General features: G+C 50.5%; 1 protein-coding gene across 7 annotated transcripts in view; it reads right to left on the bottom strand.

Annotated features, from left to right (window-relative positions):
* The window catches only part of RNLS (renalase, FAD dependent amine oxidase), a 277,111-nt gene that overhangs the window by 15,599 nt on the left and 236,302 nt on the right, over positions 1-25,210 (bottom strand). For 2 of the 7 annotated variants that reach the window (XM_072803701.1, XM_072803697.1), the window contains one exon: positions 16,242-16,730. The exons of 2 other annotated variants lie outside the window; for them this stretch is intronic. In XM_072803701.1, coding sequence (XP_072659802.1) covers positions 16,552-16,730 — 179 coding nt within the window. In that variant the 3' untranslated portion in view covers positions 16,242-16,551. Of the gene's footprint in view, positions 1-5,528; positions 6,191-10,582; positions 10,746-16,241; positions 16,731-25,210 lie in introns of those variants that run through there. 3 more of the 7 variants (XR_012019565.1, XR_012019566.1, XM_072803698.1) reach the window with 3 other exon arrangements.

Below are 25,210 nucleotides of genomic sequence, written 5' to 3'. Positions count from 1 at the left end.
TGCCCCTCCGCTGCTCATGCAGGCTCTCTCTCTCTCTCTCTCTCTGTCTAAAATAAATAAATAAAATAAAAAATCTAAAAAGAAAAAGAGCACCAACGAGATGATGTGCATGAAGCTGTAGGCGTAGTGCCTGGGGGCAAAAGTCTTCGATAAGTAGGATTTACTGCTGCTACCACCACTGCCGTTATTACTACAGTATTGCTAGTGGCCTAAACCTACGGAAATCAGAGGCAAAAATTCTTCCTTTCTGGGAATAGCTCCACGACCGTTGCATAAATTAGAACAATCATTGCGTTCCAATTTCAAGAGATTTAAATAAACTGAGTCAGGTTGGCATGAGCCAAACAAGAACTTATCAATTTGCAGAACTTAAAAGGCCAGGGCAGGGCTCAAAGCTCGAATGATGTCTTCGGGTCAGAATTTATCTCCGTTTCCTGGCTCCACCGTCCACTCTGTTGGCCACACCCTTGCCCTTCCTGTGGGGCCCCCACCAGCCCTAAGCTTGTCCTACATGGTGGCGCAGCTACGGCAGCTCCAGGGGCTGCTCTTCCCCAATTTAAGTCCGGTGGGAAACTCTTGCAAGGCCCTGAGCCTCAACCTGATAGAATGAGTTCAGGCTCATCCTACCCCTACACCAGGTGCGTGGCCGAGCCCGTGGGAAGCGCTGATGAGCTCAGGCCTAGGACTCACCCTGTCTTCATCCAGGGCACAGCCCGCTCTACACTACAGAGACTTGGGATAGGGAAAGCGAAGCCTTCGGAAGGGAAGACAGTCGAGGTCGGGGAGATACTGACAAATGCTCACTAGAGTCCGCGAGTTGTCAGAGTCTGTGATAAAAGATGAGCGAACCTCAGGAACCATATCCTCCTTGGAGAAAAAAACAATATAATGCAAACTCCAGGTGCGTCAAATATATCAGACTTCTTGGGCCACTTTAAAAAATATTGGTAAAAAAAATAAAAATAAAAAAATAATAAAAAATATTGGTAACCGTGAGATCGAAAAAAATGTTTCCACGCACAAGACCCTCGTTTGGCTTCACAAAGAATGGCCATGAGTTGACCGCTCTCCCAATAAATAAACGACGGGATTCCCGAGGACGGATTCCGTGCGTGTAAATAGGACCAGGGTGTGAGGTAAGGGCCTGGGCTTGAAAGCTTTTCATGAAGGTTTTCTTCCTTTCTCAACTCATTTTTTTCACTGCTTGTTGGACGCGGTGGCAGAGAACCAAAGTGATGGTGACATTGGCCAAGTCTGGGTTGTCATTCTCACCTGTCATCACCCCGAGGCTTGGCCTAGCTCGCGCCGAAACGGGGGACTTTGGGTCCGCAGGGTCAGATACGCCGTTTGCGTGATTGCCCCACAAAGGTCCAGGGACAGAAGCCACGAACGTCCGCGGGGTGTTCACAACAGGTCACCCAGGGGAGGCCTGTTGTGTCCTGAAGAGGTGCTCCTCCCGGAAGACGTTGACTTGCGTCCACGACAGTAGACATTGTTCCGTAACGTCCTCTGACCTCACTAGAACCCTTCATGTTTCTGGTGAAGGACTGAGAGAGGGGCCCCGACACCCGCTGAAGACAGAAGCCTTCCAAACTTCGAGGCCGTTTTCAGATTCTGGGACAGAGATGAGGTCTTCGACAAGAGGACAGCGGGGCCCGACACGCCCTGACGTCCGTTTCTCCGTATGCAACCTCTACCGGTTGACCTTGGAGCTCTTTGGTGAGTCTTCACGGAGGGATGCAAACTCGGCCTGTCTGAGCCCTCCTGTTGCCAGGACCCCGTCTACCGGACCGAGGTCAGGTGTGGTCTTCTGGCCTCTCCCCACACCGTCGCTCTGGGGACTCCGCTGGCTTTGCCGCAGGCTTCAGGTCGGGCCCTCCCAGGGCAGGCTGGTGTCCCTCTGCCTCAGTTACTGTCTTGGATCTCAGGGGTTCCTAAACTGGAAGTGGGGAGCTAAGCGTCTCCTTCGTGGGCTGTGAACGGAGAAGCTGTCTTGAGTGGGGAACCCATGTGCTGACCGGCTCCGTGCGCCCCCCGTGGTGAGCCTGGGGGGCTCAGCATCCCCTAGGACTCTCTGTGCAACGACTGGTCCTACAGCCAATGCTCCACCCTGTTTGCTGATTGGAACCCGGCGCCCACGCCTCCAGGCTGAGGAGCCCTGTGACATCCTGCCAGTTGGCGAGTGACCACATTTTTCAAATACTGATTAAAGTCTCACCACTGGACAGGGGCAGGTCCCATCCCTGCACCCAAGCAAACACCTTTCCCGATGACCCCAGCGGAGCCCCAGGAATGAGCTCATCTCCCGGAAGGGGTTCTTCCCCTAAACGTCAAACCTTGGTTTTGGGGAATACAACAAAAATTCCTTTGGAGTTTCTCTTCTCAGGCTTCTAGAGAGCCAGGCTCCTGCGTGCCGAGGTGGCCTCCAGGCCGTTCGTGCGCAAACTGCTCTTGGCCGGCTGGTGGCCTGTTTGATATTCTGAGGTCTAGCAAAGATTTAGCTCTCAGGGGTCACCGGGAGGTCGTGGTCTCAAGGATTTCCTCTGTTATTTATCTTTGGCTTGCGGTGTCGGCGTCGGAGCCCGCCTTGGAGAGCAGGCATTTCCACCGCGAGTGCACCGAGTCGGGCCTTTCGGTGCTCTGGTTTGGGGCGAAGGGTTGGCCTCCAGCGCTCGGAAGCGTCACTGAGTAAATCTGAGAGGAGCTAATTCTCTCCTCCTCTGACGAGCAGCCTCATGTCTGGGGGCTCGTCGGGGGCGCTTCCCAGACTCGGGTCCGGACAGGAATCGTCGTCTCGGTGAGGTTGGCAGTTTTTCGTTTGAGTCCTTCCACTTTCGGTTCCTGGGGAGACACTCCTGGGGCTCGAGAGGGAGGGGAGGCCGCTGAGCTCACGGGCCGGCGCAGCTCTGCACCCCCCACCCCCGGGCTGCTGCAAAGCTTCCCCGGGGCTCGCGGCCCCATGGCCCCATGGCCCCACGGCCCCACGGCCCCACGGCGGGACGGCCCTGCCCCGGTCGTTGGCGGGCTCGTGGCTCAGCTGGCTTCACGCGGGCTGCGGACAGCCGGCACCGTGGTCTGGGGCAGAAGAGCGGGGCTGCACCTGACCCTCACCTGCCCGGGCCTGCGCCAAGCCCGCAGCCCTCCGGCCCGGGACCCGGTGGCACATGCGCCCCTCCGCCCCGAGGACAGGCCCGGGCACGCCCGTCGGGGGACTCTGTGGGAGAGGCAGCCTGGGCGCTGGCGGGAGGAGTCCCAGGCACCCGGCCCTTCTGGGGAGCCCACTTGCCCCAGCCTCTCGGCCCCTCCGGCGTGGGACGGGGTGAGACCGTCGGGCACGGGGCTGAACAGGGCGACGGCAGGATGTGCTGCGCGAAACCCAGGGCACCAGGGCCAACATGTCACGCAAGGAGGGCCGCTCCTCAGCAGGCGTCAGCAGTCCCGCTCTTTCTCTTTCTGTCATTTTAATTAAAATGAAGCCACTTTTTGGCCCACAAATGGCTGTCACAAACCACTTCTGAGTCGAAGGCCGTATTTTGAAGAGCGACACTGCGTCCGTGCAGATAAGCAGCACCCCAGGGCCCGGAGACGCTAGCTCAGTCTCGGGGCCCCAGACCCGTGCGTTAGGCCTGGGGACCGCGGTGACGGCAGGTTTTCCTCCCTGCGCGTCCCCAAGTGTTTGAATGGAGGGCCTGGCGCAGAGCAGGCCCCCAGTTGATGCTGGTTAAATAAATGAGCGGACGGAGAAGCAGGCCTGGTGATTTAGATTCGTGCCTTAGTCATCATCACTGGGTTTGACAGGCCTTTAATTCTCTCTTTTTTTATTTTTGTGGAGTCACATTTTACTTAAATATAATTTCAAGCTCATAGAAAGGATGCAACAGTAGAACAAAGATCCCCAGTTATCTCTCACCAAAATTTCTACTTTGGCTCCTTTTGTATACTCTCGCTCTCCCTTCCACCCCCCCATTTAGTTATCTATCGATTATCTATTGTCTATCTATCAATTATCTATCATCCATCTGTGTATCTATGTATCTATCCCTACCTATTGGCCTAATATTTTTTTTTTCTGAGCCATCTCAGAGTTCACTGTGGACAAAACGCCCCTTTACTCTACTCAGGGTGTATTTTCTAAGAAGCTAGACCTTCTCTCCTGCAGGTTTACAGGACGAGGCCCGGTGGGCAAGGCTGGTCTCTGGTGACTCCCGCCTCCCTCCCAGCTGTTACGAGCTTCACTTGCTCTCCTGCTGCTCCTGGGCCTGGGCCTGCCCTCGGAGGCATCTTAAAACAGAGTCCATTAGCTGCCTGTTCGTTCATAGTAAAACTATAGAAAAAGTATAAAATAGAAAAATAGAAAACAAAAAAAGTACAAAAATCGCCTAAAATCCCACCACCATGAGCACCATCATTGGGATTTCAGGATATTTCCTTTCTTCACATACATCTACACCCAAATGCACATGACACACACCTTATGTTTTAGAAGAATGAAGATCAAAATATATTCTGGCCTGAATGCTACGTATTTTGGGTTTCTTCTCTTAACAATACATCGTAAGAATTATTCCAGATGGGCAAGTGTGCTTTTCAAGTGACTGCCCTCCATGCCACTGCTTTGATCTATCAGAATTTTTTCAACCTAGTAGTGTTGACTTAGACTATTACTATTATAATTAATACTGGAATTACACATATTACAAATACGTCTTTGTCTGCATCCTTGATGATTCCTTTGAGCCGGATTCTTAGAAGTGTGATTACTGAGTCAAAAAACATGCTTAAGAAACCACATTGGATACGTACTCCCAGCTTACGACGCAGAGAGGCTGTGAAAAATTTAACTTCTGTCACTTTTGATCTCTTTTTAGAATTTAGTAATTTTTAAAAAGATGCCAATCTGCCTTTCACTGGGGTTTTTAACCTGCATGCTTTTGTTTACTCATGAAGCAGAACGTGATTTTATGTATATATATGAGTATATACTATTTATATAAACTTGTATATAAAGTATATGTTTACACATACCTACATCTCTCTATATACACATACACATGTGTATATATATTGATTACTTACTAGGCAAAACGTGTTTATATATATTTATTTGTGTGTGTATCTTGTTCCTCTTTTTTGGCCACTTCTGTTAAATCGGATGTTAAGTAGAACAGAAACATAATGAAAGGGGGCCTTACTCTCATAGATTTGTAAAAATGGCCTTCTCCCGGTTTCGTAAGAAATATCAATTTTTTCTCTTTTCTTTTTTTATTTTATTTTTATTTTTTTGTGTTTTTTTTTTTAAAGATTTTATTTATTTATTCACGACAGACACAGAGAGAAAGAGAGAGGCGAGACACAGGCAGAGGGAGAAGCAGGCTCCGTGCAGGGAGCCTGACATGGGACTTGATCCTGGGTCTCCAGGATCACACCCCAGGCTGAAGGCGGTGCGAAACCACTGGGCCACCGGGGCTGCCCTCTTTCCTTTTTTAAAAAAAAATTGTGGTAAAATATGCACAACACCGAACTTACCGTTTTTAAGTGTACAGTTCTTTTTTAAAAAACGATTTTATTTATTCAACTGACACAGAGATACAGAGAGAGAGCACGAGCAGAGGGAGGGACAGAGGGAGAGGGAGAAGCAGATGCCCCACTGGGCAGGGAGCCCGACGCCGGACTCGATCCCGGGACCCCGAGATCATGACCTGAACCGAAGGCAGATGCTTCACTGACCGAGCCCTCCAGGCGCCCCTCAAGCGTACGGCTCTGTGGCAGGAAGCGCACTTGAGCTGTCCTGCAGCCATGGGCACCATCCTTCCATCTTCCCTCGCTGAGCCTGTGCACGCGCTCAGCGCCAGCCCCCGTCCCCTCTCCCCACCAGCGCCAGCAGCCACCGTTCTGCCGTCCAGCTCTATGAACTGGACTCCCCTAGACACCTCGTCTAGGTGGACTGCACATATTTCATGACTGGTTTATTGCACCCAGCGTAAGCTTTTGGCCACGCTGTGCCTGGGTCAGCATTTCCTTCCCCTTGGAGGCTCCGAGACAGTCCGTGGTCCGCGGGCACCTCCTGTTCTTCGCGCCTTCATCCGTCATGGAAGCTTCCACCTCTTGGCTACCGCGACTCAGGCCACCGTGGACTTGGGTGCACACACATCTCCCCGAGTCCCTGCTTCCTCTTCTTCTGGGCATATGCCTGGAAGAGAGATTGCCAGCTCGGTCACGTGGTAATTCTATGCTTACATTTTTGAGGAGCCACCATGTGTTTCCACCGTGGCTGCCCCGCGTCGCGCTCCCACCAGCGTGCACGAGGGTTCCAATGTCTCCACGTCCTCTCTAGCACTTGTTACTTTCTGGTATGTTTTGCTTTGGTATGTTTGTGGATAACAACCATTAGTGGCTGTGAGGTGGCATCTCATGGTGGTTATTTTCTTTTTTTAATAAAATAAAATATGACAGCTTGCCCTGATTTTCAGCAGCCAGAGGGGAAATTCAATCCGTCATTTGGTGGGAGGTTGTAGAGATTGCTCTCCCCACTTTCTAGAATCATACCAGTGCCTGGAGCTGGGAAATTAGAGGAATGGTCTCTAACTCAAAACCACCACAATAACCTGACAGCTCCCTGTCTACCCTCAGAGGCTCTTGGCTTCCAGGGAAGCTGTGTAGACGAAGTAGGCAGGATTCTGGCTCTACAGGGGCCTGGCCATCTCCCTGAGGGTCTCTCATCACGTAGGTTTTCCAATCTCACTCTCATCCCAACCTGGGCCCGCCTATTTTAATCATGGGAACACTTTATCAACTGGCTTTAAGGTAGTCTCATAATATTTCTCTTTTATTAATTTTCAAATTATTATTTAAGACAGAGAGGGTACAGAAAAAAATGCAACATATTCCCTTGAACTCACAACTCAGTTTTAATACATTTTAACATCATGTTTTGTAAAAAACATACAAGCAGGGCAACCCGGGTGGCTCAGCGGTTTGGCGCCTGCCTTTGGCCCAGGGCGCGATCCTGGAGACCCGGGATCGAGTCCCGTGTTGGGCTCCTGGTGCATGGAGCCTGCTTCTGCCTCTGCCTATGTCTCTGCCTCTCTCTCTCTCTGTGTGTCTCTCATGAATAAATAAAAAAAAAACTTAAAAAAAAGATACAAGCAAAAAAAAAAAAAAAGATACAAGCATAAAAGAGACCCATGCAAGGGTATTTATTATGATGTTTGCAATAGTAAAAATTTAAAGCAACTCAATGTCCATCAATGGGGAAATGGAAAAATAAACTCATAGACTCATAAAATGGAAGAGTGTTACAGTAATGAAAGTGGATAAACTAATCTATGCATATCAACACGGAAAAATTTCAAAAATATAACAGAGGGGGAAAGTTCTAAATGACTATATAGATTATGCTGTAATTTAGAAACTAAAAGAACATTACCATATTTTTATGAAAACAAAGCAAAGTATAAATATACTAACATAATTTAAAAGTACCAACATAATTTGAAAAAAACATATAAATAATAAAAAATAAAATGATACAATTTTAAAATATGGGAGTAGTTTCCTTGTGATGGAAGAGAGCAACTAAAAGGGAATAGAGACAGGATTTCTATCTGTATAATTTGTAATTCCTGAAAAAATAAAATGAAAATACCAAAATTTTAACCTTTGGTAAGGAGTTTTCTCTATATTAAAGATATTATACTTTTACTATTAATCATTTCAAAGTGGTATTTTAATAATTGGTCTGTAAACCTTTAGTATCTTTTTCTAAGAGTTTTAAATATCTATGTCTTCCTCTATTTTTTAGGGGGGATGCATATTTGTTTATATTTACCCATTTAATGCATTTGGAAGTTATTGTAATGCATGGTATAAGGATAGAACCACGTTTGACTTCTTTTTTTTTCTTTCTCCTTCCTTCCCTCTTCCTTCTTTCTTTCTACCAAAGAGATAACCAAATTTCCTGAAATCATTTGTTAAATAATTTGTCCTTATTGGTTTTGAATGCTCCCTTTTCACATTGAATGCTTTTACAGCCATTATTTTCATTGATTTGTGTCAATTCTAGAACCAATGGTCAACTTTTTTATTTATCCAATTTTACAATATATCTTAAGAGCTGATAAGTCCCACATATATGACCTTCTTACTCAAAAACTATTAGCTATTTTCACCTGTTCATCTTTCCCAGGTGAACTTTAGAATTATTTTTTTGTCTTAAAAAGGTCCATTGTTGTTATGTTTAATTAATAAATTGATTAGAGGAAAGTGAAAAATTAATAATATTCACTATTCCCCTTCATGGATATGGTATATCTTCCGACTTATTCAAATATTTAAAAAATATCATTTGGCAAAATTTTGAGAACAGTTCCTTGTATAAATTCTGGATATATCTTCTCAGAGATATTCCTTTGTATTCTCTGGTTTTTTGTTGTTGTTAATAACAATATATACAAGATATATTTGCATTGATTATCATACCGTCTAGAAAAGTTACAGATCTTTGAATATATGTAATTCAGGATCCCTAGCCATGTCTCATTAATTCCAGAAGTTAGTTCACCTGAATTTTCTAGGAGTATAATCATATTGATGGCAAATCTAACTATTTTGTCTTTCTTCCTTTTTTTTTTTTAAGATTGTTTTATTTATGAGAGAGGGAGACAGGGAGGGAGGGAAGGAGAGTGAGAGAGCAGAGGGAGGAGCAGAGGGAGAGGGACAAGCAGACTCTGTGCTGGGCACTGAGCCCCAGGTGAGGCTCCATCCCAGGACCCTGAGATCACAACTTGAGCTGAAACCAAGAGTCAGAAGCTTAACCGACTGAGCCACCCAGGTGGCCCCTATTTTGTCTTTCTTTCCATATGGTCACATTTAAAAAAAAACAAAAAACTATGCTCCATGCCTTGATGCAATCCTTAGAAATTTCAAGACGCTGATGTGAGGGTTTTTGACTTCTTCCCAATTTAATGAATGGATTTCCTAAATACAGGCATACCCTGTTAGGTCCTTTCTATAACGTAGAACTTACTTTTCTCAATTAAGTGACATTTGCTGATTTCTTTTCTCCACCATGGTCCCTGTACCATTAACATTTTGTTTTCTGGCCATCTTTTGGTTTGCATCAGATAGTTTGTTTTCCAAAGGGTAAATAAGCATGGCTTGTTGTAGTGGTTAAGACACGGTGTGTGCGTTTGAGGTTGTGATTGTCTTACAGGAGTGAGTACTACACTAGGTCTAACTCTCATCTTTAAATCAATTCTAATGAAAGAATACCAAGAAAATGAAAATGTAAGCCAACAGACTTTCACTGTCCGTTGCAGGTAGGTAATAAATCACAGTAGCAGCATTCGCTGCCATGGGAGCTATGCTGTTTGCATGGGGAAAGCATCACGTCCCCCACTCTGGTGCAAGCACACCAACTACACAGAGATGGACCATTGTAAATGCTGTATTTCCAGAAGTTCCTTCTGGCTTTTTTAGAATGTAGTGCTCATCTTCACTAAAACATTTTCTTCTTCTTCTTTTTAAAGATTATTTATTTATGCATGAGAGACAGAGAGAGAGAGGCAGAGACACAGGCAGAGGGAGAAGCAGGCTCCTTGCAGGGAACTCGATGCAGAACTCGATCCCGGCACCCTGGGGTCACGCCCTGAGCCAGAGGCAGATGTTCAACCACTGAGCCACCCAGCTGCCCCTAAAGCATTTTGCTCTTTTAATCATTTACTTATTCAACAAAAATATATTCAGGGTCTACTATGTGACCTACCATATGCTAGGTGTTGGGGAAATATTTTAGATAATTTAGACATGATCACTATCCTTACAGAACTTGCTTACATATTCCTAAGTAAGACCCAAAGTTTTTTCATTCTCATTTTTTGTACCTTGTCAGAATTTATGAATTGTTTTCCATTTCCTTTGCTACATGTTTTAAGTATATAATCTAGCTTCCTAATTGCTGATGGTCTGAATGTTCTTGAATTAGTCATTCAATATGTGCCGGGCATGATTCTGGATACTGGGGATTCCATAGTGAAGGAAAAAGACAAAAATCTTGGTCCTCATGGAGCTTGCTATATTCTAATGAAATCTCAGTTCTAAAGCTTTGCAAGATTTATTCAACTTTCATATGCTACGTGTACCATATACCATAATATGTGATGTATAGGCACTAAAAAAAAAAAAAAAAAAAGAAAGAGAAAGAAAGAAAAGAAAAGAAAAAGTGAACCAAGCATTCTGGAAAGACATCAGTGTAGAAGTTGGTACAAAAAAAGGGATTTGTGGCTTAATAATTATTAAATTGAAATTCACATAAGCTCCCTCTCCAGGTAATTCAATTATCTGTAGTCTTAATGAATTCCAATATATAGGTCTCCAGCTTTTCAGGTAGGATATTAAAAACAGACTCAGCAGGCTTCTGTAATCTGGCTCATTACTTTGCTCGAATTTTTGGCTTCGTAGGCAGAAACCTTTAAATAGTAGGCAAAATGATGAGAAGTGAAGCGCAAGTGTTTATTAGGCAGTTTCAAATGGTAGAGCAGCTCTCCCACATCTTCCCACCTCCAAATAAGGACTTGCCAAATACCGGCAGGCAGCGTGAAGTACGAGATCACCTATTGACTCTGAAGAGGAGCGATGCTGGGGGAGGGTCGGTACCGCCGTGATTTCCTCCTCTACTGGGGACAAGGCTGGTACAATTTTGTTCTACGGGATCATTCTGTATCAGCACTGTTTCCCTTTGGTATTTGCTAAAATTAGAATAAGAAATGTTAATTAGTTGAATTCATTCGTTTGCTGGATCAACAGATTTTTACTGTGTACTTCCCGTATGTCAGGCCCCGCTTCTGTGGGTCTTGTGGTTTGGGTGGCAAGTAGATGCTAAATGAGTAAGTACACACGCGAGTGGTGTCACAGGGCGGGAAGAGCCGATTGGCTGGAGGGAAGCCGGGTGCCCCGTAAGTCAAGGAGCACAGCAAGAAGCCATAGGGCATTGATGCATTCGTTCACTCAAGAGTCAACAAGGATTTCTGAACAAAAAGGATTTCTGACTCTGAGCCCAAACTTGCAGTGGCACCTGAGCACAGTCCCCAGTGAGCTTCACAAACACTGGCCTGGCTCCCCAGCCGAGTCTAAAGCATCTCTACTACTTGCAAATGCAGTGGTGGTTGGCCAGATGGCTGTTTTCCTAAGTCACAGTTCACTAATGATAATAGTAACGCCGACAGCTCAAATTTATCGAGCATTTTCTAGCTGCAAGGCACGAGCCAAAGCCCTTACATTGATACTCTATAAGCCTCAGAGTAATCCTAAGGTGGGTAAAATTAGTATCCTCATTTTACTGGCGAACACCCTGAGGCTTAGAGACCTAAGGAACTGGTCCGAGATCGCACAGCTAGTAAGCAATGGTTTCGACATGTCATGGAGCCACCACAGTGTCACGGAACCTGCCAGGGATTGAGTTTCATTTTTAAATGAAGGCCAAGGACGGGAAACGCATCTGTATCCTCGGCCAAACATGTGAAGAACGTGAAAATAACCCACTTCCAGTTTTCACAGCATTTCAGAGTAAATAATCTGAAGGATCCCGTGGAAGCGTGCAGGTTTTTGCACACAGGCTCGCGGAGGAGAAGGCACGGTTCACTGCAGAGAATGGGCCGACACTGTACGCCTGCCCTACTCCCGGGAGCCGCCCACCCCGGCTTCCTCCCAAAGTCCGCATCGAGCAAGCCACCTTATCCCCCCAAGTGACAGGGGTCCACTTACCAACCTGGAGCAGAACGAGAGAAAGTGGCCCGGAGCCGGTCTCAGGTAGACACCGCCGTTCCGTTACCCGAAGGTTTGAAGAAACCCGGAGCTTTTCAGCTTGTGTGTGGCCGCGTATCTGCTCTCAGCACGCTCGCTCGCTCGCCTTGCCGTCAGCTCTCCCGTGTCCCACGTAAATGCAAAGGACACTGGCCCTCACGGGAACCTGCAAGCACCAGGAGGCTCTGCTTCTCCTTTCTCCTCCTCCCATCGTCTTTTTAAGCCCCTCCTGTGTGTCCAGCACCCTGCGAGGGTTGTTTGCATATTCACGCCTCCCAACAATCTTTGGAGTTAAATGAGATAAAAATCCTTGAACTCATTCCTCAGATGATGAAGCAGGCTACGAGGTTGTTTAAGGGCCTCAAGGTCACACAATGAGGCGCAAAGTCTGGATTAAAACTCGGATCTGTCTAACTCCAGAGGATGCGCTCTTAACTGCAAAGCTGCCCGCGTGCCTTAAAGGCTTTACAACGAGGCCTAGGATCAAGGAACAATGGACCAGATGTGTGGATCTAAGATAAGCCTGTATTTACATAAAGTGATAGGGCTGAGATTTAGAGGTTCTTAATCTGGGGTTCACAGACCTCTGAGCGTCTAAAAATAGATGGCGAGGCCTGCAACCCTCCAGAACAGGAGTCAGCAATTTTTTTTCTTAAAGGACCAGATCGTAACTCTTTCAGGCTTTGCAGGTCATACGGTCTCTGTGGCAAACGCCCACCCCTACTGTTGCAAGGCAAACACGGCCAGAGACAACGCACACGGATGGGCAAGGCTGTGTTCCAATAAAACTTTATTTACAAAACCAGGCAGCTGGCCAGCAGACTCCAGAACAGGGCGACGAGTCTATGTGTCTATGTGCATTTCTGTTGTCACTCTCAGGAGAAGATCCACAGCTTTCTGTAGTTCCTCATGAAGATTCAAACACCCCGGGGGGCTACGAACTGGTCTAAGTGGCCTCCGAGCCCCTCCAAACATGGACATCCCAGGTTCCTAGGACTCTCCGTGTGTTACTGTTTTTATTTTATTTTATTTTATTTTATTTTATTTTATTTTATTTTATTATTTTTTATTTTATTTTATTTTATTAATTTTTTAAATTTAATTAATTAATTAATTAATTTAATTTTCTCCGTGTGTTCTGAATGGACACGCTCTTCAGGGCTCCGTCTGCCGAGCAGGCCCACCTGCCGCAGGCCGCTGGGAACCCTTCCGCGGATCATCGCCACTGTCCGTAGAGGAGGGAACAAAGACCGTAGCACGTTTCAACCTTCCCTGGCTCCCCTGGCTGGATGGCACTGGCTGGAGCACAGGCCCCTGCCCAACGGGAGCCGGGCAGCTCGGGGCTGTGGCAGCTACTCTGAGGTCTGCCGGGCCTCTGTCTTCTTCCCGCAGACGACACTCTGGGTTCCACGGGGCCCTTCCCTGCTGGGGGCACTCACCTGTCTGCACCGCAGGCACGGGCAGCGTAGACTCCCAGAGTCAGCCGGGTCAGCCGGGGTTTGGGGCGCAGGGAGGGCCGCTCGCTGTAGGGCGTGCTTGACGGACACACGTCGGCATCCGTTCAGGGACCCCCTCCCAGGGCAACCTAGTTCTTTCTTTTACGGCTCCCAGCTTCTTGAGCTAGAGGATCTTATTCGCTGCCTGTGATGACAGCGCGTGTACGTTTGCCCTGCCTGCCGCTCCAGGGGGCACTTGTCCGCCCCTACCTGGAATCTTTGGGTGGACATCGCGGACTATGCTCCACTGCGTCCAGCACGGAGCCCGGAGCCACGCTTTGCGTAGACCCGTGTGGGTTCTTAGCACTGAGATCCCTGGGAGCGATCGTCAGCTTTAAATTCTCGCATTACTTCTGAAAATCAAAATAAGGATTGTCCGACCAACTCAAATAAAAAGCCAGATTGTTTAAAATTTTAGGGGAGGGGGAGGGGGGGAGAAAATACTAAAACAGGGAACCGCAAATACTAGGAATGCCAACGTGATTGCGCTCACGTTCCGGGTTTCTGAGAATGGAGGACTGGGCACGGCGGGAGAAGCGGGAGGCAAAGCAGAGGCGGGAAGGAGAGGACAGAAGGCAGGGGAATGGGAGCGGGGACAGGTGTGCAGAGGGCAGGACAGGTGCACAGCATCCCCGGGACCGGCGATTCCTCACAGCGAGCGAGGGAATGAGCCAGCAGGTGGGAATCGCGGAGTATCAGCCGCGGAGCCTGGACTTCTGGAGCCTTTAGCCCCTTTCAGACGCACCGAACATCACCTGAGCGTGCGTGTCGGCTCCCGAGGCGAAGGCGGGTGGGTGGGCCGCACGGTGGGGCCGGACCGGCGGCAGCCAAGACCCAGTCCAGCCTTGAGGGCCGGCCGCTGCCGCAGCGCGGTGCCCTGGAAGTGGAGGCGGCCTGCAGACACGCGGGCTCCGCCTCTGGCGTTTCCGTTGAGTGTATTACGTGCACAGTGTGTCCCCGTCCGGGCACACGCACGTATGTGTGAGCATATCCTTTACACAGAACACACGTGGTGGGCACCTACTTGGGTGAATATAGACACGTATGTACTTGGATGCGTGTAAAACACCAGATGAATGTACAACTGACCTTGTTCCTTCTACTCACCAAGGTGGTGGGTAGGCAGGGGGCGGGGATGGTGGCATTTTGCACAGAAAGCTTGGTGACTCAATGAAGGGTCCCTTTCTTCCCCTCAGCAATAGCTGGTCTGGGATTACTACTGCCTTCCCGATGTTTTTAGACATACTTCTCCGCTTCAGAAATGCCAACGGTGAAAAATACCCTTCCACGGCTATAATTTGTCACCCTGGCTGCCTGAGCAAGAGGGACCTGCATAGACGCTTCAGTAATTAAGCTTTTCAACGCTGCATCATAAAGTCTTATTCTGGCGAAGGCTATATTTATCAGCTAACAAGTATTAAATCACCCCACTGCTCAAGCCGTTTCTCACTTAAATACGCTCCTTTCAAAACACAGCAGCTTTCCTTGGCTGGCTTGATTTAATAAAAGTTCTTGTTTGGAAATACCGCAGTGCTGTGTGGTCCTGTGGGCTGACGTACATCCTCCTCGGCAACTGCTCCAAACACTGCCGACCCCCATTTCCCGGGGGCGCCGGACACCCTGGCCCTGGGTATCTTAGGGCATCCCGGCCATCCGACGTTCGCGGCCCACTGGGATGCCTTCCAGCCCAAGATATTTTTCTGCCAATTCCAAGATCTGAAGGAACAGGCGTGGATGGAAATAAAGAACGCAAGCACTGGATACATTTTATTTCCTTATCCGGGCGGCAGAAAATTGGCCTTTTCTTTGCCGAGGTGGATCTACGCGTAAAATGACTTTTCAAAATGCCTAAAATAGTTCAGTACCAATGATTTACCTACTAAGCACGGTTGAGGCTTTGCCCGTAGGTGCCATAGATTTCTCAAAACAGATGCAGAAATATTAGGGAAACACATTTAAACGAGTGGATAATAGAAGTCCTCAGTGATGACCTAGAAGAATCTTTTCTTTAAGTAACTCGCCCCCGAACCCCACATAAGTATTTTTTTTTTTTTCTCTTTTCTTTGGAGGATGCGCGTTCGTGAGACGAATAGAACATTGTTCTTAAAGCTCCGGGATGCTTTCGGTCAAATGTTTCCAGAGCTACGTTAGTCCAACACAAGACAGTTGGCACGTCTGAATGTCTTTTCTGCCACGCGTTGAGGGTAAAGCCAAAAGGAAGACAAATGTTAATCCAATGTGGGCCAAAACGATGAAAGAAATCTCAATATTGTTCATCTCATCATCCCAGAAGTCACATTCCGTGCCCTCTTCCGTTAGCGACAAGTAGCTTGTTTAGAAGGCCGGAGATCAATTTCTGTCCAGGCAGCGAGTGACGGGAAGCAGGTGGGTCACTGAAGCATGTGGGTGATATGCTGAACCAGTAAGTTGGCAAATATCGAACTATTTTAAGTGCATCTATTTTCCAGTTCAGTAAATTTTCTTGTTGTATTAAATTCATTAAGCCCGACGCGGTCGAAATGCCACAGCACATCCTGGAGAGCGCATGAAGGGAACGCACCAGCCAACGGGCAGCAGAGGGTGAGGATCGATATATTCTCTCTCGGTTTCTATTTAACTTTTACCTTTCATGTTAAGACTGAATTTTTTTTTTTTAAGGTTAAAAACCACCATATGACTTGGGAGAGTCGAGTTGCATCTGGTTATGTCGCGAAGATTCAAAGAGAGGTTTGTGGGTCCGTTGCCCTGCAAACCACAACGGTAGAGACGACATCTACGACCTGGAGTTCGGGATCGCTTAGTAACTAGAGAGACAGAGCTCACACTCTGTTGTCCACAGTTTGGGGTCACACTCTGTTGTCCACAGTTTGGGGGAACCTTGTAGCTCAGCGACAGGCAGGCACACCGAATCCGGGACGCATCTGAAGATTAAAAATGAGGCGCTGATAATAATAATCATTCTTTATTTGGAATGGAAATTTTCAAAAGAGCAAAGGTTTTGGAGCATGAACCGCTCCTTCGACTTGACACGCTTCCTGGGGACCAGTCGTCTAACGAAGAGTCGTCACGGCAATTCAAGACGCCGCGAAAGGTGTAGGGGACAAGGGGTTTTCATCCTAGCACGGGGTGCTGTAACTACCAAAATCATAAAAATCAATTTTATACCCCATATGGAAAACTTCCCAGTCACTTCTCTCAACAAAATAGAAAGCGAAATAATCAATAACGGGAAACTGTGAACACAAAACCCCGAAGCTCATGTAGAGGATAAAGACACAGGTGCTAAATATGCTTCTTTAAAGCTTCCACGACGCACAAGGCCGAAGTGATGCAGCCGTCGAAGTTGGACTGGGTAAACGCGTCCCCTCCACACACGAGGAAAGGCTTGACGTGAAGGGTCAGCTGGCCGTGGGAGTTGGCAGCAGCGTTTGTGACCTGAAAAAGCAGAACAAAAAACAACACGACGCAAAATAAAACACAAAAGGGTTGCAGTTGACGTTCTCTGCCTTCTTGTCCTGTGATGTCAACACTCACCTGCGAAGAGTTTCCTACCTGGAGAAAACGACACGGGTCACAGCACCGGGAGCCCTTAGGCCCCTCCCCTCGCCCAAGCATTTACGCCGACGTTCCCAAATGTTGACATTAATTTCAAACTTAGTGGATCATGATACGTGCGCTCCACCACTGGGAAGTACGGTGTCATCGTCATCATTGTTGTCTCACAAGGGGGAAGATATTCATGAAACCATTTGCCAGTTACGGAGTCCCTGCTACGTGCCAGACAAGGCGAACAGAGACGAGATCGGGGACCGTGTCCTGGAGGAGTGTCCAGCTCAGCGCAGGCTGCAGGCACACAACAGTGTGTAAGGGCTAAGACACGGTGGACCGGTGGGTGCGGTGGGAACGCCCGGGGGGTGCCTGGCCCAGCACACCTGCATGGAGAGGCCTCAAGTGGGAGGTGATGCCTCGTTTCACTTGAGTTCTGATGGATGCATCCGAGTCTTAGAATCAGGGACGCGGGATGCCCGGGTGGCTCAGGGGTCGAGCATCTGCCTTCAGCCCAGGGCGTGATCCTGGAGACCCGGGATTGAGTCCCACATCGGGCTCCCCGCAGGGAGCCTGCTTCTCCCTCTGCCTGCGTCTCTGCCTCTGTCTGTGTCTCTCATGAATAAATAAATAAAATATTTAAAAAAAATAAAAGAAAAAAGAAACAGGGATAGGGCTTTCCAAAGAGAATGAGCAGCAAGCATGGAGGCCCCACAGTCCACGGGCAAGAGAGAACACAGTGTGTTCTGGAAACTGTGGGACTGTCACACTGTGTGCATGGGGTAGAAGGTGGCGCTAATCAGAGGAGAGGCAAGGTGAGAGGCACTTAGTGTTTCAAAATTAAAGCATATAATACTTATAAACACAGGGTCACTAAAAATATACAGTTACTACTTCCAAGGGGAGCCTGGCAATTCCCTTGGTGGGGCGCCCGACTCTTGGCTCAGGGCAGGATCAGGGTCCTGGGTCGAGCTCCGCGTAGGGCTTCGTGCTCAGTGGGGAGTCTGCTGGAGATTCTCTCCCTCTGCTCCTCCCCACACTTGCATGGGCAATCTCTCCATAAAATAAATAAATCTACTTTTTTTTAAAAAAAAAAAAAAAAAGAATAATGATATCCCTGTACAGCTTCAGGGGATGCCGTACACCGTGGCAGTTCTGTCTCTTACATGATATTTTCATGGAAAGTAATGAGCTAAGGCCCATGAGGATTTGTTTATTTAAAAATTATCCTCCCCCCTAAAAAAAATTTAAAAAAATTATCCTTCCCCAAATCAAGAAACATAACACACGCTGTCTGACCAAGGGGCTGAGATGTGGTTCTGGATGGGCTGAGCTAGTACGTGCTTTTGTGATTTCTTAAAACCAGAAGAAGTTTGCATAGATTCTTTTTAAATGTATAAACCATATTGGGCTTTAAAAAGATTAGGTACAATTAGTTCTTTGTTGAGTCACTAAAGGTACCAACGTTTAACATCCTGCGTTGCTCAGGAACAAATATAAGATTTTAAGAGCATCTTCTCGCTTTTCCAGAGGTACCTTGATAGCAGCAGCGTCTTTTGTACGCACTGTAGGTAATCTTTTTTTTTTTTTTTTAAAGATTTTATTTATTAGAGAGAGAGAGGGAGAGAGAGAACACGTGGGGCAGGGGGAGAGGGAGAAACATCCCCCGCTGATCAGGGAGCCCAACATAGGACGCGATCCCAGGACCTGAGATCATAACCTGAGCCCAAGGCAGACGCTTCACCCACGGAGCCCCCCAGGCACCTCCTGTAGATGATTTTTTCAAACAATTATGCCACAGGGGGTGCCTGGGAGGCTCAGTCAGTCACGTGTCCGACTCTTGACCTCAGCTCAGGTCTTGATCTCAGGGTCTTGAGCTCAAGCCCTACATTAGGCTCCACAGTCAGCATGGATCCTACTTAAAAATTATGCCACAATTGTATTACGTTCAACTGCAATTTGATTTTCCCCAGCTTCATTGAACTATGATTGTCAAATAAAAATCATATACATCTAAGGTGTGCCGCTTGGTGTTCTGGTACACGGACATCCCAGGAAATCGTCCCCATAATTAAGCTAATGTACCCATCAACTCACATAATGTCCTTCCTCCCTTCCCTCCTTCCTTCCTCCTTCCTTCCTTCCTTCCTTCCTTCCTTCCTTCCTTCCTTCCTTCCTTCCTTCCTTCCCTCCTTCCTTCCTTACCTTCCCTCCTTCCTTCCTTCCTCCCTTCCTTCCTTCCTTCCTTCCTTCCCTCCTTCCTTCCTTACCTTCCCTCCTTCCTTCCTTCCTCCTTCCTTCCCTCCTTCCTCCTTCCCTCCTTCCTTCCTTCCTCCTTCCTCCCCTCCTTCCCTCCTTCCTTCCTTCCTCCTTCCTTCCCTCCTTCTTCCCTTCCCTCCTTCCTTCCTTCTTCCTTCCTTCTTCCTTCCTTCCTTCCTTCCTTCCTTCCTTCCTTCCTTCCTTCCCTTCCCTCCTTCCTTCCTTCCTCCTTCCTTCCCTCCTTCCTCCTTCCCTCCTTCCTTCCTTCCTCCTTCCTTCCCTCCTTCTTCCCTTCCCTCCTTCCTTCCTTCTTCCTTCTTCCTTCCTTCCTTCCTTCCTTCCTTCCTTCCTTCTTCCTTCCTTCCCTCCTTCCTTCCTTCCTTACCTTCCCTCCTTCCTTCCTTCCTCCTTCCTTCCCTCCTTCCTTCCTTCCTTCCTTCTTCCTTCCTTCCCTCCTTCCTTCCTTCCTTACCTTCCCTCCTTCCTTCCTTCCTCCTTCCTTCCTCCTTCCTCCCTTCCCTCCCTCCTTCCTTCCTCCCTCCCTCCCTCCCTCCCTCCCTTCCTTCCTTCCTTCCTTCCTTCCTTCCTTCCTTCCTTCCTTCCTTCCTTCCTCTTCCTTCCCTCCTATGCTTCTGACTTTGTTTCAGATGCTGTGCATAAATGAGCTCATGCAGTATCTGTCTTTCCGTAGCTAATACTCTTGAAATTAGCTGAAAAGATCTTTGAGTGGCTAAAACAGACAGCACAGCGTGCAGACACGACACTAAAGCAGACTCGGATGTTCAATCAGAGCCTTTAAATTCCTACTTTATTTTATTTTTTTTATAAATTTATTTTTTATTGGTGTTCAATTTGCCAACATATAGAATAACACCCAGTGCTCATCCCATCAAGTGCCCCCCTACTTTATTTTATTTCAAAAAATAGTAAACATTTATTTATTTGAGAGAGAAGAGAGAGCGTGCTCGTGCGAGTGGGGGGAGGGAGGGGGCCAAGTGGACTTTGTGCTGAACGTGGAGCCTGATTTAGGGCTCGATCTCACGACCCTGAGATCACGACCTGGGCCGAAATTAAGAGTCGGGCTCTTAGCTGACTGGGCCCCTCAGGTGCCTCTAAATTGCTACATTAGATAGAATTTAAATAAATTGGGTTATTTGATTTGTCAGTGAAACACTAAAGGAAGAAGAAAACCATGATTTTGGAACGTGATAGCTGATAGTCTGCAAAGAAGGGGCGCTACGTAAACATTTAAAGACCAGACAATAACCACGCAGAGGCTGGAGAGTCGGGGGCCACTGAATAGAGGGGCGAATAATTTCTGAGTCTCGATCGGACTTGCGGATGCCAGCTAGGTTTCCCTGCAATCCTAATGCTCACGATGACGGCCCCAATGTCCGAGAACCAGTTCTAACATGCATGAGGTATCACTTACCAGCATTTCTGCAATGTTCACCGCGTACCAGTCGGGTTACACGGGCGCCCATTTGGTGAACACGGCAGCCCTACGAGGGGGTTACTGCTACTGTCATTTATTAGAGGAGAACACAGAGACTCCGAAAGATTGCCACCCGCCCGAGGACAGAGAGCTAGGAGATGAAGACAGACTCGAAAGGAGCGAGTGGACTCCAGAACTCGCCCTTCCAACGCTTCCAGAAACGTTTCCCATGAAGACTTGGTTTCAGTAGAACAAACAAAAATGTCTGATAATCACTGATCGTTTCACACATCTGGGAAATTCATACAAGTGCTTGCTTCGGCAGCACACGTACCAAGATTGGAAAATTCATATAATGGGGTGACTCGTCCATGCACATATACACGTACGCATGTACACATAACACAAAATAATGGTTGTACGCATATATGTGTGATTTTTAAAACAAGACAAAAATGTCTGATGGTCTCGCAGCTTAATGCATCTCGGAAATTCACACAAATGGGGCGACGGGTCCATACGCATCCATGTACACACACCCGTGAGTCTACGCATGACCCCCCCACACATAGATCTCCATTCGTGGAAGTCCTGACACATTCCGGTTGATGTCCCCGTACAGATAAACCACGACACCACTGGATGTTCATAAGTATTAAGCAGGAGAGAGCACGCGGGACAAAGTTCTGCCCGGGGGGAGCTGATAATCTACTGGCGCTGTGTGGTTGCATCTGGCGGGCGCCCAGTGCCAGCTGCTGGGTCACACGGCCGATGGCGGGGCTGCTGAGGAGCCAGCCTGCAGCCTGCAGGACATGAGTCCCGCTGCATTTAGGTGCACTCGCCCACTTTGCAATCACCCAACGACGAAAATATGGATGCGGAGTGCGTGCTGCAGGCTCCTTGCCCCGAGTCGAGGGCCTGCCGCGGGGAGCACGCGGGTGCCAAAGCCACGGTCTCAGGGCAACGCCGCCTCGGGCTCCCTTCCAGCCACAGCGAGGGCCCGCAGCTCAGGGACCGTGTCGGGGGGATGGCGGGGCTGAGCCGCCACCGGAAATCTGGCTGCCTCGGCCCCCACGGGAAGTGGCGGCTCCGAGAAGCCTCGTGCTGCACAGGCGGGAGCCGGGGCCGCTCAGCTGTGTTTCTCTCTGCCTCGGCGATGAATTGGAGGCAGAGAGAGCAGATCTACCCCACGGGAATGGGTGCTGCACCTTCCAGGCCCCTGTGGACGAACAGACCCTCCCCGCGCCACACGGAAGGCCCGTGTGACCGCGTCTTACTCCAGCCCCGTGTCTTGGCTGCCGTTCGCCTTTGCCACGTGTCCCGTCCACACGTGCTTCTTTGTCGTGTTTCTGTGACTTCGAACGAGGATGCTGCACCGCCCCCTCTTTCCTGCCAAGGAAAGCCTCCCGCCCCCCCGAGCAGCACAGATGTCACCTGCCCCTGAGTCCTCTTGCTCCGCCAGGCAGGGTAGGTGCCTTTCCAGCATGTTATTTTACCTATGAGCTTAGTCGTCGCTTTGCACCGTAATTATGCCCGGATTCGCCTCCTTTCCTGGACGGCAGGTGTCCAGGAGCAGCGGCCGGGGGGACTGGCTCGTATCCAGGGTGGGAGGGGGCTGAGTCTACAAAGAAACCAAACCGCAATGCTGGACACACAGTTGATCAGACGAAGGTCTTCGCAGGGAACCATCTACGCGAGAAGGGCTATTCGGAGGCTCCCACTGGGCAGAAACTCAAACAGAGGAGGAGCTGCTGTTACGAGAATGCTCCCCGGGCCGAGCGGTGCGGCGCTGTCGTCTGGTCGCGGCCCAGAGCAGCTCGTGGGGCACGTGTGACGTGGAACCACACAGAGCTGCTGGTTCCCGAGGCCACAGATGGCCGGTGTCGCCCATCTTCACACCGCGGAGCCCAACGGGTTCTTTGTATCCTGATTATCAGCGGTGAAGACACACGCAAAAGGTCCCTTTGGCGTGAGAATGAAATCAAAGATGAAAAATAAGACGAGCGCACAAGAAGGCTAAAGCGACTTCTAAATGGGGGTCGCCCACCGAGGGAGGGTGATAAGCAGCGGAAAAATAAAATGAAATAAAAATCCCGCGGCACAACGACCACGTGCGTCCTTCCTTGCACACCGACGTCGCAGCGGAGCCAGCCCTCGGCCGCCGGGCCCCACCCGCGCAGGACCCTCCTGCTGCTCCGCCTGCACGGCCGTCCTTTGGCTGCTCCGTTCTCGCTGTGACCCTGCTGGGCCCCCCGTGTCACCCGTGTTGCCACGTGAGCGAGGCGAGGGCTGAGGCCTCTCCAACTCCAGTCCTCGATGCGCTGCCAACCTCGGAAGAAAACCGCAGGCGGCATTTAAACAGCCGGGCTCCTGCTACTGCACCCCTGCACCCCTCGTCGTGCACGTGGTCGCATCCCACTGAGGCACCGTCCCCGGAGGCGGCACCAATGGGGAAGAAGAATGACACGGAGCTTTCTCCTTGCCGGAGCAGTTGCAGCCTCAGGGCTGGCCTGCCGGGGGCCCTTCTGCAAAAACACAGGGAAATACGAGAGGAACACGGCGAGGCCTTCCCCAAAGCGTCTCCGCGCACTCGGGGGGCCCGCTCCACGCTCTTCCCCACGTCGGGGTCCCCTGGGGCAAGGGCGACATGGGCCGCTTCTTACGTGACGCCCCACGGAACGGTACTTGCTGGCATCCTCCCTGAGCCTGGAGAGCCAGCTGTCTGGCAAGCTCAGGTCGTGCACTTTCTCTGCGGCGGGGACGGAGGGTCTCAGACGTGACCGTGCCTCGCACTCTTTTCTCAAACGGTCCCAAGTAATTTGTCGGTTAAAATATCAAGGGGTTGCAGCCCCCCCTCCCTGTACTCCAGCCAAATAGCCGAGCTCCCCTGCGTGGAAACAGCCCCCCGACCGTAGCCCCCCGACCTGGTGTAGGTGCCAACCCGGCCGCGTCTCACAAGCCGTGACATGTGGCTAACCGGGTCGGGGCCCAGGTGATGGGCGGTGAGGAGGGCCTGACGGATGAGCCCGGGTGTCGCAGGACCTGATCCATCACTGAATTCTCTCCGAAACTAGGGTAGAAACGGGGTAAGGGAGACGTGTGGGAGCCCGGACCGTGGATCAATGCACGGCAAGCCCAAAGGCAAGGAGCGGCAGGGCCTCCGGAGCCGGGCTCCCTGGTGACGCCGCTCGGGCCCGGCTCTGCCGCGGGTGGCTGCTTCGGAACCCCTGCGGCCCCGGTCCCCTCGGAGCAGCCGTGGGTGAAGCTGCTGCGCCAGGCGGGTGGCCAGGGAATCGCTGGGCCCCTGCCCGAGGCGAGTGTGCGGATCCTGGAGCACGTGGGGCGTCTCCCAGCCCCCGCATCTCGTCCCCCCATCGGGTGGCCCCGGGGCCAAGGCCTTCCTCCTCCGGGCAGCTGCCCACCTGGCAGCGGTGGTCACTGGGGCGGGCCCTCGGGAGGCGCCCGCAAACCTGACCTGGACCCGAGCTGTGGGACCACAACCAGAAATAAGCGGATCGGATACTCTTTACCGGCTTCCTCCCCCTTCTCTCACGAAGCCGGGGTAGCCTGGTGCAGCGCCTTTGTCCAAACCTGTCAGCGCCAGGACCATCCAGACGTCCTCAGTAACGCCCCGGCCCTGTGTCCTCCCCACAACATGCCTCGACCCCCACGGCCTCGACCCTGTGGCCTCGTCCCCACGGCCTCATCCCCCAAGGCCTCATCCTCACAGCCTCGTCCCCCATGGCTTCGAACCCCCATGGCCTCATCCCCCGAGGCCTTGCCCCCCACGGCCTCCCATGGCCTCGTCTCCACAGCCTTGACCCCCACGGCCTTGTCCCCCACGGCCTTCTCCCCCGTGACCTCATCCCCTGTGGCCTCATCCCCTGTGGCCTCAACCCTCATAGCCTCAATCCCTGCGGCCTTATCTCCCATGACCTCATCCCCCTGCAGACTCAATCCCCATGGCCTCGGCCCCCACCCCCTCAACCTCCATGGTCTCATCCCCTGTGACCTCACCCCCCTGCAGCCTCGTCCCCCAAGGCTGTGACCCCTTGGTCACATCCCTGTAACCTCATCCCCCACAGCCTCAAACCCTGTGACCTCATCCCCCACGACGTGACTGCGTGACCCCCGGGCGAGCACCAGGCTGCAGCTCTGGCTTCGGTCCCATGACCGTGGAGCTGCTCCTGTGGGGACTCGTGGGAAAGTAGAGCACAGACAGCGGGAGGCCAGAGCCACGTGCCCCGGGCTGCACGGCGGCCACAGGCGCCACGGCCCACGGCTGGCAGCACGGACCACTCGCGGCCCACGGACCCGCAGCGCCAGGGCCGGGCCCAGGCTGCCTCCCGAGGTGAGGGTCCTGGAGGGCAGCCGCTCCGGAGGGACAGCGTCTGAGCCTCACGTACGCAGGCCGCAGCCTCCCGCTCGCTCGTCCTTCCGAGGGAGGAGACGGCCGGGACGTCTTCGGCGGCCCTGGCAGGCGGGCTCAGGGCCCCCGGCGGGAACGCAGCGCCCCCCGGGCACCGGACCGGGCGAGGGGCCTGGAGACCCGCGGGCTCCCGGAGGCTGTCCGTATTCGCCAAGGCCTCCTCTTTGCTCGTGAGGGAGCCGACCGGCTCGCCCCAGAGACAGGACCGTGTAGGAGCCCCACCTGCTCCCCCGGGCCCGGATCCCC

This window comes from Canis lupus, chromosome 27 (assembly GCF_048164855.1).
Source record: "Canis lupus baileyi chromosome 27, mCanLup2.hap1, whole genome shotgun sequence".
Taxonomy (NCBI): Eukaryota; Metazoa; Chordata; class Mammalia; order Carnivora; family Canidae; genus Canis; species Canis lupus.
This window is presented reverse-complemented; position numbering and strand designations above follow the sequence as displayed.